At 45.2% G+C, this 19,694-nt stretch overlaps 1 protein-coding gene across 2 annotated transcripts; it reads left to right on the plus strand.

Annotated features, from left to right (window-relative positions):
* Nucleotides 1-1,015: 1,015 nt before the first annotated feature.
* LOC128104288 (nuclear receptor coactivator 5-like) lies at nucleotides 1,016-19,602 on the plus strand. 2 transcript variants are annotated; one of them, XR_008215936.1, is made up of 7 exons: nucleotides 1,016-1,349; nucleotides 1,486-1,612; nucleotides 5,534-5,733; nucleotides 10,611-10,874; nucleotides 13,538-13,732; nucleotides 16,123-16,207; nucleotides 19,266-19,286. XR_008215936.1 is itself a non-coding variant. In XM_052729166.1 (7 exons), the coding sequence occupies exons 2-7, from the start codon at nucleotides 1,596-1,598 to the stop codon at nucleotides 19,322-19,324; spliced, it is 864 nt and encodes a 287-aa protein (XP_052585126.1). In that variant the 5' UTR covers nucleotides 1,046-1,349; nucleotides 1,486-1,595; the 3' UTR covers nucleotides 19,325-19,602. The 2 variants fall into 2 exon arrangements, 1 of the variants encoding a protein (XP_052585126.1); XM_052729166.1 differs by having other exon boundaries at nucleotides 1,046-1,349; nucleotides 16,079-16,207; nucleotides 19,266-19,602.
* The last annotated feature ends 92 nt before the right edge of the window (nucleotides 19,603-19,694 follow it).

The raw sequence follows: 19,694 nt of genomic DNA on the forward strand, positions 1-19,694 counted from the left end.
GGGCCATAGATGTAACTCTGGTAGAGTACTTATCTGGTATGTGTGGGGCCCTGGGTTTGACACTACCTTCCCCAAGAAGAAGGAAGGAAGGGAGAGAAGAAGGAAAAAGAAAAGGAGAGGGAGAAAGGGAATACAAAGATTGAGGGCAAGCCAGCAAGAACAAATGTAGCCAGGTGTAAAGAAAGCTGATAACTTGGAGACGGCAGACAAAGCTGCAGCAGGTGAGGGTGAGGTGCACGGTCCTCCAGGAAGTAGGGAGAGTCTGGGACGCAGGCAGGCATTTCAGTTCTGTTATAAGAGTGTCCAACTGGGAAAAAGGTGTTCCCGTCTACACTTCTAAGGGTCTTATAACGCTACGGGGGTGCACGGTCCTCCAGGAAGTAGGGAGAGTCTGGGACGCAGGCAGGCATTTCAGTTCTGTCTACTGTGGGAACAGTTGAGAAGAACCTAACCCACAACCAAAGAGGAGGAGCGGCGGGATTGGTGCTTGTTGGCAGTGTACTAAGCAGTCAGTGTGACAGAGTGCAGCCAGTGACGCTCTGCCATGTGCGCGGGGCCTCTTCTGGGAAGGTAGCTAATTGCTGCCTGCTGAGACTTCTCTCCCTGGCAGGACGTTCCTTGTGGACAAAAACATTGCTATCTAGATACTGGGGAGCTGCAATAAAAGTGCCTGATTTAGGGTACAGAGACATTGAATTCCCCCTTTCCTCTGTTAAATCACAGCAAACGGGAGCACTTTGGATGGTTAATAGATTATCCAGCATCTGTGCACCATTTTGCACACTTTTAACAAGGGAACATAACTTGCTCGAGGGAGCTGAGAAGTACTTAGGAGTGTGGGAGCAAAGCTCAAGGAGTTGAGTTTGCCTGCATCTAACAAAGACCCTTAGAAGTGTAGACGGGAACACCTTTTTCCCAGTTGGACACTCTTATAAAAATATTTCCCGTCCTTGAGACTGAAGGCTGTAAGCTTGAGTCAGTCCGTTTGTCTTGTAATTTGCATCTTATTTAATAAGGATAGTGACTCCATTTAGCACTTTTTATTGTAGCAGTTGAGAAGAAATGGATGAGAAATGGCAGAAACTCTTAGACTCACATAATACTCTAAAATGAGAACAGATTCTTGGCTAACATTTCTAAACAGCCGCTGTCTTAGGTGACTGTAGCTTGCATTGGGTGATCTGGATTGGGTTTTTATGTTGTGGGGGCATGTTCAGAGGGAAAACATCTGCACAATTTGAGAAAATATTTTCATACTTCCAGCAGTACTGAAGAATTATGGGGGAATGTGTTTGATTATTCAAAAAGGAATGAAGATAACCATGAGCAATGCCAGTACTTTCAGCTAGGTAAGAATTCTGTCAAGACTGTTTACAGTGTGCTGACTGTTGTAGAAGCACTGTTTTCCTTTGTAAGGCCGCCCTCCACCCTCCACCGTGGTGATTGATTTGGTCATGCGGAAGCCCTAGTGCACCTGTTTTGCAGATCTTGCCAGTGGCAGGGACGCTCAGAGAGAAGCGCTTTTCCAGCATTTCTACCGACTGCTCCAGAAAGCATGGGATCGAGAGAAACCTTCGGATTGCGTTATTGTCTCTATGGACACAAGTCAGAGGTGACTTTATTTCTTTTTAGCTTACCAAATGAGGGTGTGTACACACTATGACTTAGGTGATCAGTCTTGAGTACATAACTTACTGGAAGTCAGCATTAGGGACATTCCTTTGAGATTGTCAAAATGTCATTGTTGGCCTAACTAAATTGGAAGTAGGGGCATCATTTCCAAAGTTCTGTTTTACTCAGATTTTCTTTATTGCTTGCATTTTTACCCCCTTTTAGGCTATGCCCATCTCATGCATCGGGACTTTTCTGTGCTGTTTTAAAATTGCTTCTGTCCATTATCTTAATAACAGTGATTTTATGAGAGGTACTAGCCGTGTCCTGGCTTATGTCTGTGTCTGTAGTGTTTGGCAGAGTCTGGCTGGTAGACAAATGGTTGGCTTGAGGGCTGAATACTTGTTGCAGTGTTGCTCACTACATGACACTAAGGATCACACAATGAACAGAGTTCTACTATATGATACCAGACACATGTGAATGTGGAACGGGGCTCTATTAAGGCAGTGTTAAGCTTTCTCACATTTCTCTTTTTTTTTTTGAGACAAGGTCTGGCTGTATAGCCCTGCTGGTCTGGAACTTGCTACGAAGACCAGGTTATTCTCTATCTCAGAGATCTGACTGCCTCTGCCTCCCGGGTGCTAGGATTAGTTAGGGTTACACATCAACAAATCCTGTTTTTGTTGACGTCATCTTCTCTTCCTCCTCCTCTTCTTCTCTTTCTTTTTTTTTTTTAATGTGCAATCTTATGACAACTCAGAATTTTTATTCACTATTCAAAAGCAAAATTATAGCTCCATTTCATTTGTAGGGCGTTTGGGTTGGGAGACAGTATGCTAGAAGAAATGAGGTCAGTCACAGCGTGGGAGAGGGCTATTCCTTTTACAGTCGAATGATAGAATTCTTCTTAATTGAAAGATGTCCAGAAATGCCCTGGATTAATTTGATCATGTAGTAATTTTTTTTTTTTTTTTTTTTTTGGTTTTTCGAGACAGGGTTTCTCTGTGTAGCTTTGCGCCTCTCCTGGAACTCACTTGGTAGCCCAGGCTGGCCTTGAACTCACAGAGATCCGCCTGGCTCTGCCTCCCGAGTGCTGGGATTAAAGGCGTGCGCCACCACCGCCCGGCTCATGTAGTAATTTAAACAGATTTTGAACCTAGAGGTGGAAAAGACTCAACATGTATAGTAGACTTGCTGCCTCAGCATTTAGCAATTTTGCCACAAGGCTGCTTTGGCCTGGTCACTGCATTAGTCTCTGACTAAATTAGCTTCCCCTCCAAAGGCAAGGTCTCCTAAGTGTGTAGCAAGGCCGGCTGTGAATTTGTGGCAGCTCTCCTGCCTTAGTCTCCCAGGTACTAGTAACAGATTTGAGCCATAATGCCTGGGTTAGATTAGTTAGCTTGTCCTCCCTCCCTCCAAAATATTTGTTTATTATGTGCACATTGTTCTGTCTGTATATATGCCTGCACACCAGAAGAGGGCACCAGATCCCATTATAACTGGTTGTGAGTCACCATGTGGGTGCTGGGAATTGAACTCAGGACCTCTGGAAGAGCAGCCAGCGCTCTTAACCTCTGAACCATCTCTCCAGCACACACACACACACACACACACACACACACACACACACACACACACACACACACACACACACACACACACACGTGTGTCCCTCTTAACATGGTCTTATATATATAGTTTACACTGACCTCAAACTTGCTGTCTAGGTGAAGATGACTTTGAATTTGTGGTTTTCGTACCTCCACCTCCCAAGTGGGATTATAAACATGTGGCATAAACTCCCAGTTTATGTGGTGCTGGAGATTCAGGGCTTTGTGCTGCCAGGCCAGTTCTCTGCCACCTGAGCTACTGTCCAGCCCTTAGATTAGCTTTCCTAGCATTAGTAGCAAGTATCATATATCTGACTTGGATCATCTTGTATTTCATTTAGAACTGTGGCTGACTCCAGCTGCTTGTTGGACTAAACATGATCCTGATGCTCTGGCCATCTTCCCATCAGCAGAGCTGGGCGGCCGGCACTCACTGAGGGCAGTCTTGTCGTGAAGACTGTCTGAGACGACATTTCTTTTCCTCTCCATCTAGAGTGGCATTAGCATCTACTCCTCACGTGTCCCCTAGCTCCTGCCCAGTGTTCTTCGGCCTGGCAGTTAGCTCAGGACACTAGAGTGGATGCAGTGAAGAGTCATGTCAGCCACAGTGTGTCTGCAGCTTCTGATGCCCTGTAAGCAAGGCATGCTGTTTGCTCTTTTGTCACGTTGGTGTCAGGAAGGTTTATAGTGGTACAGTAGTTGGTCGATTCATTCCTTTAGACTGTAAAACACTAATTTCAGTCCATGTCATCTAATATGAATTATTTCTGCGATGACTATGAAATATGGGCTGTATGAACTATTTGTTGTTTTCTTCCCGAGTTTATTTTCTGAAATCATCCATACTTTGCCAAATTGCCAGAAACATGTTTTCCTGTCATCCCAGTAATCTTTAGTTCTGTAAGATATGCGTTTGACTGGCTTGTCACATGTAAAGCTCCGTGCACAGGAACAGAAGGATAATTCAGTAACAACTCTTGTTTGTGAGAGGTGCTGTCGGATAGTATAAAACATGCACACACAGCTGGAAGAGCAGATGTAGGGCTGAGAGCATAGGTCAGTTAGAAGAGCGGTTCTCCCTAGTGCTCTTACAAGTCTGGTACTTGGCAATGGAGACAGGAGTATCAGAAATTTGAGATTAAAAGAGAGAGATGAAATGCGCTAAGGGCTTGTCCCACCAGAAGCCAAATATTCATACAAGAAAGAATGGGTTGCCATAGTTTGGAGATAAGGTAAAGAGATTGCAGAGAATAACGTCACTTGTGTTGAGCCTCTGATCTGAGGGCTAGAATGTGAATAATAAACAGAATGGCAGAGGGGAAACAGAAGAAAAAAGGGGGAGAGTTGATCATCCAGTTTGGCAAGAGAATGAGATGTTTGATGGGTTGAAGATTACCTTTTATTTACTTACTTTTTTTTTTTCCTTGTGTATGTCTTGCTAGGACTGAGAATACTTGTTAAGGAGTTTAGATTGCAGAGCAGGGCTTTGCAGGTTTTTTAAATAACTACTAGGCAGGAATGACCACATCAACTCAGGGAGAGGCTTGGGGAGACTGACTGAGGATGGAGGCTGAGGAAGCAGGGTATGAATCACTTGGGTTTTTGATCCAGGGTTGGTTAATGTGGTGAATGCTGGCTGACTCCAGTGTCCCTCAAGATGACGTTGGGGAGGGAGGGCCTCTTAGCAAACTGAGGTGAAGACTGCCTTGTTCTGTGGGGTAGTCTTCTCACCTGCTCTTTAAAACAATCTTGAGCTTCTTTTATGGTCTCTCAATTGACATGACATCATCAAAAAACACTTGAATGCTCCCATTTTTAAAAAGGCTACTCACGGTGCTTACTCAGCCCAGTACCCAGTATACCGAACAAAAGCACATCCTCTACTGTCTTTGTATTGTTTTGTTTCCAGACAGGGTCTCACTATTTAGCCCTGGCTGTCCTATGTAGCTCAATATGTAGACCAGGCTAGCCTTGAACTCACAGAGATCCTCCTACCGCTGCCTCCCAAGCGTTGGGATTAAAGGCATGCACCACCATGCCTGGTGTGCTTTCTTTACTAAATTATACACATAGTCAATCTTATAAAGAATTTTACAGTTTCAGAAAAGATTGTACTTCACTAAATATAAATAAAATAAAACATTGTCTTACTCTTTGCTTGCTTAACTGTGTAGTGGTGATGTGGATTTTTTTTCTTCTGTTAAACTGAAAAGTAACCAGTGTTTTCATTTATTTATCTCTGTGTGTGTGTGTGTGTGTGTGTGTGTGTGTGTGTGTGTGTGTGTGTGTGTGTGTCTGTGTGTGTTAAGGGATTATGCGACAGCCATAGGCCGCCGCCTACGGGATCATGGTCTTGTAGTGGAAACAATTCACCTGGCCTCGGGATCGGACCTCACTCGTGCACTGCAGGATGTTAAAGATGATGGTTCCCCCTTCTGTATTCTCGTGGAGCAGTGTAATGTGAAATATTCCTCTTGTACTGTAATCATGCTTCATGAGTCCATCAAAAGTAAGTGTCGGTTCTAAAAGTATCTCTAGAGACAAACCCTGCTTTAAACATGAGGTGTCTTTCTTTGTATGCTGGCGTACTTTGAAGGTTCATGTTTGTAGCTGAACTGCTTTTAGTCGAGGAAGAAAGTCTTATAGGTACCACAAAGTCCTTTTTCTGTGTATCGCTGAAAACTGAAACCTAAATCACCTTTACTGCATCTGTGTAAGGATCACACAGCCAGATATGACAGGATTCCACATTAGTTCCAGAACTTGAGAGGCAGAGGCAGAAGGGTGGGTCACTTGGGCCCAGGAGTCTGGGCTATGTAGACCCTGTCTCAAATACAAAAGAACCTAAAATATCCTGTCAGTGATGTTTATAACAGATTGCTGTCTATGGAGATTTTGACCAAATCTTACCACTAGCTTTTATATTCTTGTTGGCTAAATCTCACACTCTCCTTTTTCCAAGGATTCTCTTAATCTTTGTATTAATCTACTTCCTCTCACTGTGTGTGTGTGGGGCGGGGCAGGGGGAGATGGTCAACTTAAATAGAGAGAAGGCTTGTTGATCCCAATTTCTTAGTTTTCCATCTGAGTTCATATAGAGCCATGGTGCTGTCTGTCATGGCGGTGGTGTCAGAGGGAGCTGCTTACCTGATTATTAGAAAGTGAAAGACAAGAGCTAGAGGCCAGACCCAGTGTCCCATTCCACAGTACACTCTGGTGACCTGACTTGACTCCTGCTAGACCCTGCTTCTCAACACAATGGCTGGAGACCAAACCTTTAACACTCGGACCTTTGGGGGATATTGACCCAAACTCTTTTTCATCTTTGTAAAGTATGCTTTTTCTATGCTTTCTCATCCATTTCTTTGTTCTAGCATTCATGAGAGTACATGAAAATTAATACCCTCTCCCCTTTTTTTGTTTGATTTTGAGACAAGATCTCACTGTGTGGTCTTGAGTAGAATGGAACTTACTCAGTAGACCAGGCTGGCCTTAAATTTAGAGATCCACCTGCTCTGCATCCCAAGTGCTGGGATTAAAGAAGTATGCCACCACCGCCCAGTGAAAATGATCCCCGTTCTGCTCCCTGAATGTACAGACTTAGACAGATGCCCACATGCAAACACACCCTTCATCCTCTCCACTGGGGTCAAGTTTGCTTTTCCTGTTCTTGTCTTGACCTCATTTTCTGCAGTTGGAGGCTGAACACGGCATTTTTCCTCGTGGAGGCAGGGGCGAGCCTCGTGGGAGTTACTCCATATCCTGCATCTCTCCCACCCAGACCTACTGAGTTGTCCAGTCCTCTTTCAGAAGCCCCTACACTAGTCTCTTCAGTCCAGACTCATTAAGTGTCTCTTGTATCCCAGACTCTCTATACCTGGCTTCATTTTCTTCCCTGGTTAGCAGCAATTGAGCACGCTTTCCCTTCAGACTCTGGGTCGCCTGTTCCAGCAGTATCCGATGCTCTTGCTAAGTCAGAGCATCTTTCTCTTGAACAGAGCCCACAGACACTAGTAACTACAATAATTCATCCCTGTAAGTTCAAGAATTGGTAGAGAAGTGAATATCGGGTTAATGTTCTAAATTCAGCTGTCACATTGGGTCTGAAGGGAGAAAAACGATAAGCTCTTGTTTCTGTCATGGGAAGGCTGAGCTCTTTTATCAGGATCATGGCATCTCTCTTGCCTGCCTGCCAGCTTTTGTTCAGTTCTACACTTGAGAGTGTGAAATTATGGTTCTTCTGGACTCGGTAGTTTAGAAGGCAAAAATCACAGTTACTTTGCACATACGTTCTAAAATGTAAAAGAGCTCACTCTTTCAATAATTACAAATCTCAGTCTCCTGGGAAAAGTTTAATTTGAACCAGTTGTGAAAAGGACTAATTATGTTTCATTACTTAAGTGTTGACATCATGCAAGATCATTTAAGAAATTATCACAAAATAGGTAGAATATTTGTTGAGTATTAATTTTTTTTTGTTTTGTTGTTTTGTTTTGTTTTGTTTTTAGAGACAGGGTTTCTCTGTGTAGTTTTGGTGCCTGTTCTGGATCTTGCTCTGTAGACCAGACTGACCTCGAACTCACAGAGATCTGCCTAGCTCTGCCTCCTGAGTGCTGGGATTAAAGGCGTGTGCCACCACTGCCTGGCCTGATATTAATTAAAAAAAAAAAAATTACCATTACTTCAAAAAACATTTAATCTACTTTCAATATGTTGTGAAACCAGGAGGTAATTTCTTTTTTTGTTTTTTTTTTGTTTGTTTGTTTTTTGAGACAGGGTTTCTCTGTGTAGTTTTGGTGCCTGTTCTGGATCTCACTCTGTACACCAGGTTGGCCTCAAACTCACAGAGATCCACCTGGCTCTGCCTCCCAAGTGCTGGGATTAAAGGCATGGGCCCCTGCCACCTGACTGGTAATTTCTTTTTTATGTTCAGAATAGTGTTAATGTGGACATGGTTTACTTGTCATCCCTGAATTATCAAATTCAAATCATAAATAAAGAGAGCACTATTTTCTCTGATGAGCTGTGTCTGTTTAGTAAACCAGTCACAACTGTTCTCTTTCAAGATCCTTTATAGCAAGTGTATGGCTTCTGTGCCAAGACAAGTGTTTAAAATAACCACACTGTAAAGTCTAAAGCCTGAAGCCTATTATGTAATATAGTCATACTGTTTCCTAAACATAACCTTAATAAACATAGTGTAAGATTTAGCCAAATACAGTCATGGCCCTTGCAGCTCTGAAGAGCCCTGGGCTTGGAATTTCTTCAGAACATGGTGATACATGGCAGGCCAGGCTGGGTAGGGAGTCCATCCAAGAGTCAGCTGTCATGAAGTCATCTTTCCAGACAGACCTAAGAGAGACTGGAAGATATCTGTGCATTGCCTACAGCCAGGAAGGCATGGGGAAGCTGCTCTTGGGTCTAGAATTTGTTTTCTGTACAGTATTTCTCTCCTAAAGTACTCCTGACAGGACTCAGGAAGGTTTTTTTATGGTCTAAAATCCCACAGAGCCTTGCCAGAGACTGCAAGACCACTGAGGGTGTGGGTTACTCCTCACATGGCAGCGCCAGCCTAGAAGTCCTGTGTGCCAACCTGTCAGGTACACAGTTAGAAATAAACTCTTGTGCTGGGTGGTGGTGGCGCACACCTTTAATCCCAGCACTCGGGAGGCAGAGGCAGGCGGATCTCTCTGAGTTCGAGGCTAGCCTGGTCTACAGAGTGAGATCCAGGACAGGCACCAAAACTACACAGAGAAACCCTATCTTGAAAAAAAGCAAAAGAAAGAAGGAAGGGAGGGAGGGGAGTGGAGGGGAGGGGAGGGAGAGGAAAGAGAGGAAACAGGAAAAAAGAAAAAAAAGGAAAAAGGAAAGGAAGAAACTCTTTAAGGATGTAGCGAAGACTAGCAGTTCCTCACGATCTGTAACCCCTCTCGACTCTCATGGCTGCCCTTTCCAACTCCTGCCCATCTCTTCTAGGTGTCCCTTCCTCTTAGTGCTGCATTCTGATGGTGTAGGGAACAGAGCACCCTCACCTTTCAGCTTTTCATTCTTTGCTCCATCGTTGTCTTCCGTTAGTGTCTGTCACTGTAAAGTGATAGGTTTCATAGTGACATTGTTCAGGTATGTTACGTACTTTGACCACATTTCACTCTCCATTGTTTCCTCTTGTCCCTGCCCCTTGTGTCTGGGTTTTGTTTGTTTGCTAAGTATACTAGGATGATGTTGAACTTATCTTTGCCTCTCAAGTGCTGAGATTACACATGTGGTATCACATTTGGCTTTTGTTTCTATTTTTTGATGTGACAGTTTGGTCTTTTAAAAACTGGGTTTCTTTTCTTGAAGAATTTCTGGGCCTGGGAAGTGGCTCAGTGGGTGGCAGTGCTTGCTGTGTGCCTGATGACCCGAGTTCGATGCCTCGAACCCAGACAGAAAGTCAGATGCTGTGACACACATCTGTAATCCCAGCACTTCTTATGGCAAGATGGGAGGTAAAGAGAGCATTATCCAGAAGTCCGTGGGCCGGCTGCCTGGCGTAGGCAGTGTACAGTGGTAGAAGTGAGACCCTGCCCCAGAACCCAGCAGAAGGGAAGCGGCTTCTGCAGAGTTGTTCCCTGACTCCATGTGTGTGCCATGCCTGTGCACTTGTACTCCCGAACACTCTCTTGCTCTCTTTCGAACTCATTTTTGCACACATATATATGCACTAAGAAGATAATTCAAATTAATTTTATTGACACTTAGCCCATGTATTCCTACAGCTGTTGCTTGTTGTAATTTATGTATTTACTTAAACTTTTTTTTTGAGGTGGAGCCTGGTCAGTGGTTCTTACAGTCTGTGGGTCGTGACCCCTTTATGGGGTCGAATGACCCTTTCACAGGGGTTGCCTAAAACAAATGTTTATATTATGATTCACAACAGTAGCAAAATTGCAGTTATGGGGTAACAATGAAAATAATTTTATGGTTGGGGGGGGGGTCACCACAACATGAGGAACTGTATTAAAGTGTCACAGCATTAGGAAGATTGAGAACCACTGCTCTATGTAACTTTGACTATCCTGGAACTCACTATGTAGACCAGGCTGGCCTCTCATAGAGGTCCTCTGTATAACAAGTGGTGGAATTAGAAGCATGTACTGCCATGCCCAGCCTTTCTATAATTTTTAAATAAGAAATAATGTCTATTTTGAAATCAAATAGAGTACCTGCTGTGGAGGGCTCTAGTCAGTTCTATTCATCTGCATCAAAGACCAAAACAGTTTATACAACTTGCAGTTGGATTATCCATTTTCTGATTGTCTTTTCTTGTTACTTTATTTTATAATGATTTCTTTAAAATATATACAGAGAGACCCATATGATAAAACACCTTGTTCTTGTCTCTAGTACATCGGCATATACCCCTGGAGGATGCGCTGCTTCTGGTGGTTAAGGAATTGAAGAGGTTTTTCTCTGGACAAAGCACCGGGATTTCTCAGAGGGCTACTGAGCTGGTGGATGACTTCCTGGGCCGCGAGCACCTGACCAGCTACTCTGTTCCACCCGGCATCCGTCATCTTCTTTTCCTGTTGAGTGAGGGGAAGCATTTGTACAGTGATGAGCTGGGCTTGCTCCTGGACTACCTGACAGTCAGGAAAGAACAGCTGCAAGGTGCGTGGTGTTGTCCCTTCCCTTCTGAGTTCTAGACTCTAGGTACATCCTTTTCCTGTAAACCCGTATGTGGAAGAAAGCTATGTATATCATTCAAAGAGAGAATAGCATGTGTGTGTGATACAAAAGGAACTGGTCTGCATGGGTTTCACACAGAAACACTCGTAAGTTTCTAACCTTTATGGACTAAAATGCTTCTTTTTAAGGTAATTTTTTTTTTTTTTTTACATTTGTTATTTTGTGTATGAGCAGGAGTGGATGAGAAGACAACTTGTGGGAATTGGTTTTTCTGCCATGTGGATCCAAGTGATTCAGTTCCAGTTGTTAGGCTTGGTGGTGAACATCTTTACTGGCTGAGCTGTCGCTGGCCCTGAAATACATTTTTTGACTTATTCTTTGATAATGTCGTGCATGTGCATAATGAACTCCGGTCATGTACACCTCATCACCCTCCCTTCCCCCTTCTCGGTCCTGTTGAACTCACCTTTCTCACAGCAAGTCCCCTCTTGCTTTCAGGGCTGCTTTTGAGCCCCGCTGAGTCTAATTAGGGTGGCTTGCATAAGCACGAGTGTGGGGTTATTTACTGGGGCACGAGCAACTCACTAGTGGCCACACTGCTGAAATACAAGGACGCCCTTTCTCCCCAGCAGCCATTAACTGCCCATAGCTCCTCAGGGAGGTGTGGGGCCTCATAGCCCCTCCTCAATCCATGATAGAACATCGACAGGTCCAGTCTTGTTGGGGTAACCACATCTGTCTGCTGTGCATCTGTGAGTACAGCAGCCACACTGTCGTCGGGTTCAGAAGACAGTACTTCACAACACTATTTCCCTTCCTCTGACTCTTGTCTTCTTTCTGCCCCCTCCTCCATGATTCTACCCGAGCCTGGGGGGTGGGGGGAAGGATTGATTGAGAAGACCCGTTTAGGACCGAGCACTCAGTCACTTATTCTCAGCACCTTCACCAGTTTTGAGTGGTTGCATTAACTAAAGCTTCTCTGCAAGACTGAGAGCAGCACTAACTATAAGTATAAACATAAATATTTAGAAGGCAGTTTGACAACATATCATTTAGCAAAACAACAGGAGATTTTCCCTAAGGCCCATGACCTCTAGCCAGCACTGTACGTTTTTGACTAGGTTTACAGTATCCGTCATGACTTCCCTCCTGCAGATCAGGTCTCAAATCCAATCATCAAGCAGTTGGTTACCCCCATAACTTTGACGCCACTATAATAGCATCAGTGAGCACATCTTGGCTGGCTGGTCAGTGTTACAGTATGCAGGATCCATGAGTGGGTAAGACTGTTGATTTTATCCCATCGGCCTCTAGCTCTGTGGAAGCTAGCCATCAAGGGGGAAGCTTCCCGCTCTGTACTATCCTGATTTCTTTACATCCTGCAACACACCACACAGTGCATGTCTACAGCAGTAGAACCTTACTGTCTAGTTCTGCTAGGCAGCCAAGAGAAGTGACAATGACCTGCCTTCTTTTGGAAGCCTCTGGAAACTCCCTAACCAATAGCACACAGGGAGGAATCTTACACCTAACATTGGGACTTCTGTTTAATAACTGGCAGCTTTAGGGAGCAGCAGCATCACCCAACCATTCAGGGTACGTCCATTCAGACTTTTGGAAAGTAATTTCTTTGTTACACGCACGTGCATGATGTGTGGAGAGAGGGCATGAGTGTGCCACAGCACACATGTGGGAGTCAGAGAACAACTTTGTGGAGCTGGTTCTCTCCTTCCGTGTTTCCGTGGGCTCAGGGATTAACTCGGGCTCATATAGCAAGTGTTTATCCGCTGAGCCATCTCGACAGTCCCTCTCCTTTTTCTTTAAGTCACTTTGCAATGGAAGAGGCTTCCAGGCAGCTGTTTCATATGTCCTTAGTTTTGGTTGCTCCTTCCCCTCACCTCCATCCCCAGTGGTTCCCTTTCTCCATTCATATCATATGTTTGTAGTAAGTAGAACGACCTCTGTCTCCACATGGACACGTAATTTCCTCCCTCCCGGCTCTGGGCTTCGTTTTTTAACACTGACGTGCTTACAGCACTGATAACTGTTGTAAGCATAAAGATGTGTATGGTTCCTCATGTTGAGGATTTTAAAGAACACTTCATTTATGATCTCGCCTCTTCAAGTAGTGACTTTCTAGCTGAGCGTGGTAGTGCACACATTTAACCCCAGCATTCAGGAGGCAGAGGCAGGCAGACCTCTGAGTTCAAAACCAACCTGGTCTACAGAGCGAGTTCCAGAACAGCCAGGGTGACACAGAGAAACTCTGTCTCAAAAAACCCAATAAATAAGTAGTAACTTTCTTACTAGCTTGTTGTGAGTGAAGTGTGTGAGACAAAAATAATAACCACGTGTCCCTTCAAAGGACAAGTGACTGCTATGCTGTACACCTGGGGTGCATTAGAGCTTCAATGACTTGTTGTCTGACGAGAGGGGGGGGGGGTTAGTCTTCTATAGTTACTGTACTTACTTTCTCAGGGCAGGTGGAATCTAGAAAGCTAAACCATGACAGTCCTGTTTCTAAATCAGTAAAAGGAAAGAAGGCTTTCTTGAATAAGCAGAAGTGAAACTTGGTTGACTAGCTGGAGAGGCTCACTGGCCTGGCCTGCAGGCTTCTGCTAACCATTGCTCTTTCTACTTTCTAGGATGCGAGGCTCCGGATCCACCAGCCAAGAGCAGCTTGCCTGCCTCGTTTCAGGGCAAGATCGTCCCCATCGAGAGCAAGCCGCCTCCTCTGCTGCCGGTTTCTGGCCCCCGGCCCTTACTTGACATTCCCCCTCCGCGCTCAATCAAGCCCCTTGTTGGAGACAGGCAGGAAGCTGGCCTGCTCCCAGCACCAGGTCAGTGCTTGTCTGCTGCAGAGCAGGGCTTCTCTTGGGGACAGATGATGTGCTTTGGATTTCCTCCTGACTGAGTCACAGACCTGAAAAAAATCCTTCTATTGAGCCTATGGCTGTATCTACAGATGTTTAAACTGGGTTCTCATAACCCCTACCCTAAATTCAAATGTTTTTGAGGCTTTTATTTCTAAACGATGGCAGTCTTCTAAAGTGAAGTTTCACTATTATAGCTTCCCTTTTTTTTTTAGTTTTATCACTTTGACTTGTGTGTGAGTATTTTGTCTGCATGTATGTATGTGCACCATGGGCATGCCTGGTGCCCACTGAGGTTTTAGAAGGCATCAGATCCACTAGAACTGGAGTTACCGACCTTTGTGAAACCATGTGTGTGCTGCGAACCAACTCTGGGTCTGCTGTGAGAGCAACAAGTCCTCTTAACCACTGAGCCATCTCTCCAGCCTCACTGTCCCTTTTTCTGTGTGACAGGATCTGTCTCAGGTTAGTTTAAACTAGAGACTTGAAAGCTCTCATGACTGACCTCAATCCCGACTGGATCCTGTTGCTCAGAAGGGTTCCCCAGACCCATCTCTTCCCTATGAGGGAGGCCTGGCTGAAGTCTTTTTTTTTTTGGTTTTTCGAGACAGGGTTTCTCTGTGCAGCTTTGCGCCTTTCCTGGGACTCACTTGGTAGCCCAGGCTGGCCTTGAACTCACAGAGATCCGCCTGGCTCTGCCTCCCGAGTGCTGGGATTAAAGGCATGCGCCACCACCGCCCGGCCTGGCTGAAGTCTTAACCACATACGTTCAGACATCAAGTCAGGCCTGGCTGGCCTTCAGCACCAACCTCTGTGTGCCTCTGAGGAGCCTCTGTGCATCGGCTGAGCCTCTTCTGTCCTGAAAGCAGGATATTTATCCCCGTTTAGGTCTGAGGAGAGAGTTTGTCTCCCATAGAGCACCCCTGGGTCATCACCTTCCTAACCCCGTGACCTTTCCTGTACTTCCCTGGTACTTGAATTAGCTTTGGGGAGGAGTGGTTGCTAAGAGCACGTTTTCAATTTACCACATTAAAAAAGAACTTGCCAGTGAGATCTTGATTTTAAAAATGGGTGTTTTGAGCCAGGCGGTGGTGGCGCACGCCTTTAATCCCAGCACTTGGGAGGCAGAGCCAGGCGGATCTCTGTGAGTTTGAGGCCAGCCTGGGCTACCAAGTGAGTTCCAGGAGAGGCGCAAAGCTGCACAGAGAAACCCTGTCTCGAAAAACCAAAAAATAAATAAATAAATAAAAATGGGTGTTTTACCTGTGTGTATATCTATGTATCATGTGTATGCCTGGTGCCCAGGGAGTCTAGAAGAGGTATCAGATCTTCTGGGAGACAGTTTACAGATGACTCTGAGCCACCTTGTGGGTACTGGGACCTGAACCTGGGTCCTCTGGAAGAACAACCAGTGCTCTTAACCACTGAACCATCCTCCATCACCCCCCCCAAATGACTTTTCATCTGGTCTTTCAAGTTCAAGTTCATTTATCGTCAGGAATAGCCCCCTGCTCCCAGTACTGAGGCGGAATCCAGGGTCTCACAAAGTTAAACAAGTACTCTGTCCCTCAGCTGCATCCGTAGCTCTGAGGACATCTTTGTGCATAAAAGTCAGATTTGCTTTTTTTCTCTTTGAGACAGGGTTTCTCCGTGTATCCCTGGCTGTCCTGAAACTCACTCTGTAGACCAGGCTGTCTTCGAACTCAGGAGATCCATCTGCCTCTGCCTCCCGAGTGCTGGGATTAAAGGCGTGAGCCACCACCATGTGGCAGAATCAATAAATATTGGGGGTCAGAAATGCTTTGTGAGAAGGGGAGGGTGAGAGTACCAGAGAACTAAGATAAACTGGTGTTAGACCAGGATTTTCAAACTTCCTTTTGAAGATTTAGTTGGTAAATATTGAGGATTTGGGGACAAGAAGCAAAATTCAGGTTATTGTGTGTATATTTGAATAGTGGTTTAAAATATTAAAACTGCTGGGCCAAGTGGCACAAGGGAAGCCTAACTACATAACCAGATCTTGTCTCAAAAAACACAAAAACAAAACAAATCACATAGAATAAGAGTCAGGGGAGACACCCTTAGCCTGAAGGCCATCCCTAGACAGCAGACCTGATTGGATCCTGGTCTCTAGCTTGCCTAGCCCTAGACTGGACCACGAGGGAACTGTCTCAGTCTGAGAAGGTGGAGCCTGGTGTGAGTTCGTTCAGATTGCTCCTCGCTTAGGTTCTTTCGAAAGATTAAGGGAAGTCACTCAGGGAGAGTGGCTGGACGTTTCTTCCTGTTTATGCTTTTGGCTTTCGTTCTCTGCAGGACTGGTCAACCCCAAAGGTCTGTTTCCCCCTCCCTTGCTTCAGATAGGCCCATCTAAGAGGCCTGCTCCCTCAGGATGCTGCCGTGTGGTACCTGTCAAAAGACCAAGCCTTTTGGCTCCATTGCCAGGTGAGTAGCACTTGAGCTGTGAGTGGCATTCTCACTGGTGCTGCCCAGTAGACCTCTCTGTGGTGATGGACAGATTCTGTGTCTACACTGTGAACACAGCATCATTTACTTCATGTGGCTGTTGAATGTGTGAATGTGGCTACTGTGGCTGAATATGTGACTTTTTTATTTGTGTTTTGAAACAGTCTCTCTAACATATCCCTGGCTGTCCTGGAACTCACTCTAGGAAGATCCACCTGCCTTGCCTCCCAAGTTCTGGGATTGAAGATGTGTGCCACCAGTGGATCTGGCATGAGTATACACATTTTTAATTAATTCCATCTGATTTTACTTGTTTATATGACCATCGTCCGTACTGATGAGACCAGAGTAAGCAGCCCAGCTTTGGGCATCGGTGAGGCATCAGAGAGCTGTGTTGTGTTTTTACCAAGCATAGACCTGATTTCTTAGTCTTTTGTATTCTCCCGCTTTTTTATGTTTTATGTTGTTTTGCTTTGCTTTGTTTTTGTTTTTCGAGACAGGGTTTCTCAGTGTAATAGTGGTTGTCCTGGAACTCACTCTGTAGACCAGGCTGGCCTCGAACTCAGAGATCCGCCTGCCTCTGCCTCCCGAGTGCTGGGATTAAAGGCATGCGCACCACCACCTGACTTTCTCCCTCTTCTTTTTAAAGTTGCACGTATACATAGGAAATGTTTCTTTCATAAACGGAGATCATTGGCAATGGCTATAAAACGGAGGTATCCATGGGGAAAATTTGCACGTGACAGTGTTATTATGATGGTGTTACTAATTCCTGTTAGATGCTCTTGTCTTCCTCAGTTGTTAGGCTTACAACTTGCTTGCTTCTGGCTAAAACGGGGTTACTAAAAACCAGAGGTGCTAGTCACACACCAACACTACCCTCCGTTGCTTTATTCAGACAGACCAGGAGAGGTAGGCAAAAGGAATGTCTTCTCATAATGCTGACCGTCAACCGTGGGTCTTGAATCTCTAAAAGCCTCTGTAGGATTGGACAGGCCTGCTCTACCATACCGCGGTGTTGCTGTGGTTGTGACAGACACGTTTATAAGATGGTGGAAGGTGTGGAACTAGCCTTGGCTGCGACTCCACCTCCTGAGCACCCAGATAATATGACTATTTTTGACATGTCTGTTTGGCAGGCTGGAGTGGCGGGAGTTCCTTGGGGGAAGTTTAAAGAACTTTAATTGCCTCTAAGATGGGCTTCCATGGCTTCTAAAGGCTCTTTTGGTCCCCAGACAACAACACTGATGACTGGGGGAAAGGTTTTTAAAATGCAGAAAGGCAGCTGGGGATAGAGCTCAGTCGGCATAGTGCTTGCCTTAGATTGGGTGAAGCCCCGGATCCAGTCCCCAGCACCATAAGCCAGGAATGGCAGATCAGGAGTTTAAGGTCATCTTCAGCTCTATAATGAGTTCAGGACCAACCTGGGCTATATGAGACTATGTCTCAGAACACACACATGGGCCTGGGAGATAGCTCACTGTGTAAAACTCACTACACAAATGTGACAGATCCAAGTTTGATTCCTGGAATGCACATAAAAAGCTGGATGACGCAGTGCCCATCTTTCATCCAGCTCCTAAGTTGTACACACACACACACACACACACACACACACACACACACACACACACACACACTCTAAATGAATTAAAGTATAAAAATATATACAACCCCTTACCCCCATTATAAAGGGTAGCAGAAGCCGGGCGGTGGTGGTGCACGCCTTTAATCCCAGCACTCGGGAGGCAGAGGCAGGCGGATCTCTGTGAGTTCGAGGCCAGCCTGGTCTACAAAGCGAGTTCCAGGAAAGGCGCAAAGCTACATAGAGAAACCCTGTCTCGAAAAACCAAAAAAATAAAAAAATAAAAATAAATAAATAAATAAAAAGGGTAGCAGAGCCAGGCGGCGGTGGCGCACGCCTTTAATCTCAGCACTCGGAGGGCAAAGCTAGGTGGATCTCTGTGAGTTTGAGGCCAGCCTGGTCTACAGAGAGAAATCCAAGACAGGCACCAAAACTACACAGAGGCAACTGTCTCCAAAAACAAAAACAAAACAAAACAAAAGGGTACCAGAAAATGTGTGGTACAAAGTAGACCAGTAACTATTAGGGTTCATCAACCCCCCCCATTGGGTACCAAACATGGATATGCCATTTAGGTTTTGTTTTGTTTTATTTAATTTAAAATATTTTTTCTGTTTAAATTGTATTTTATGTGTTTGAGTGTTTTGCCTCCATGAATGTATGTGCACCACATGTGTGCCTGGTGCTTGAGGAAGTCAGAAAAGGGCATTAGACCCCCTGGAACTGTAGTTACAGATGGTTGTCAGCCACCATGTGGCTGGTAGAGACTGGACTTGGGTTCACTGCAAGAGCAGCGAGTGCACTTAGTGGCCGGGCCATCTTTCCAGCTCTCCTGTCAGTTCTTGACCATTTCTGTGACCTTGGTACTATGGTTACCTCCACTTTCTGGATGAGCTGCTCAAGGCACAGAGAGTATTAGCTTGCCCAAAGTCAGACTCAAGTGCCTGGTGGAGCCAAGACTACACACACTTCATGGTTCCAGTGATGCTGATTCAAGAGAAACCATGGGTTTTTGCCTGCATTCAGTTATGTCCTCTCGTCCACAGCCTACCTTAGACAGAGGCCCACAGGGCTCTCCTGTCAGCCACCTGTCCTTAGCTACCACAGTTGTGAGAGCTGTAAAAAGTCAAAGGGAGGGGTGAGCATGGTTAGCATGGACCCGGGCGCACCCAGGAGGTAGTCAGGGCTTTGGGAGCCTGGCAGGAAGGGGCATCCTGATCTTTTAGGGCGGAACCTATAGGTCATATATGTTACTCCCTGGAGATAGGGATTGGGAAGCTGCTCCTTGCCCTTCAGTAAGATGACAGTTATCACCAGAATTTAGTGGGCTAAATAAGGACACTTCAATCTGTTGGAGAATTGCACAGATGAGTTTGGTCCTGATGTGGCTGGGCCTTGGGTCAAGGTGGCTACTAGGATGGAAATGATACTGCTTTATGCCTCCTTTTGCAGTTCTTTTAAAGTCAGTGCCACCCAAGTTGGCACTCCAACCCATGTCCTTACGGAATTAAGGGATGTGCTGAGGAGTCTGAAGAACAAGGTGACTGGTTGTGGCCCAGATGGCAGCTTTACGTCTTCCAAGAATCAAGGCCCCTGCCTGGCTGCAGCCCTGCTGTTCAAGCCCTAAACACAACTGTGGCTTTCTTTGACATATAGTCCCGTGGAGACTTTCTCATGATTACAGTGTTTTTTTATGTCAAACAAGATAGTTGTACAAGGTCATTGTTACATTCAACCCTAAAGTTATTCAGTTATGTTAAAATACAATAAATGTCTGATTTTTACATAATGTTTGCCTTCATGTTAAAAACTGTTTATTTGGTGTAATTTTAGATCCACAGGAAATTTGAAGAGATGATACAAAGAGTTTCTTTATGCAGC

Source organism: Peromyscus californicus, unplaced genomic scaffold, assembly GCF_007827085.1.
Source record: "Peromyscus californicus insignis strain IS unplaced genomic scaffold, ASM782708v3 Scaffold_8__1_contigs__length_139910024, whole genome shotgun sequence".
Lineage (NCBI taxonomy): Eukaryota > Metazoa > Chordata > Mammalia > Rodentia > Cricetidae > Peromyscus > Peromyscus californicus.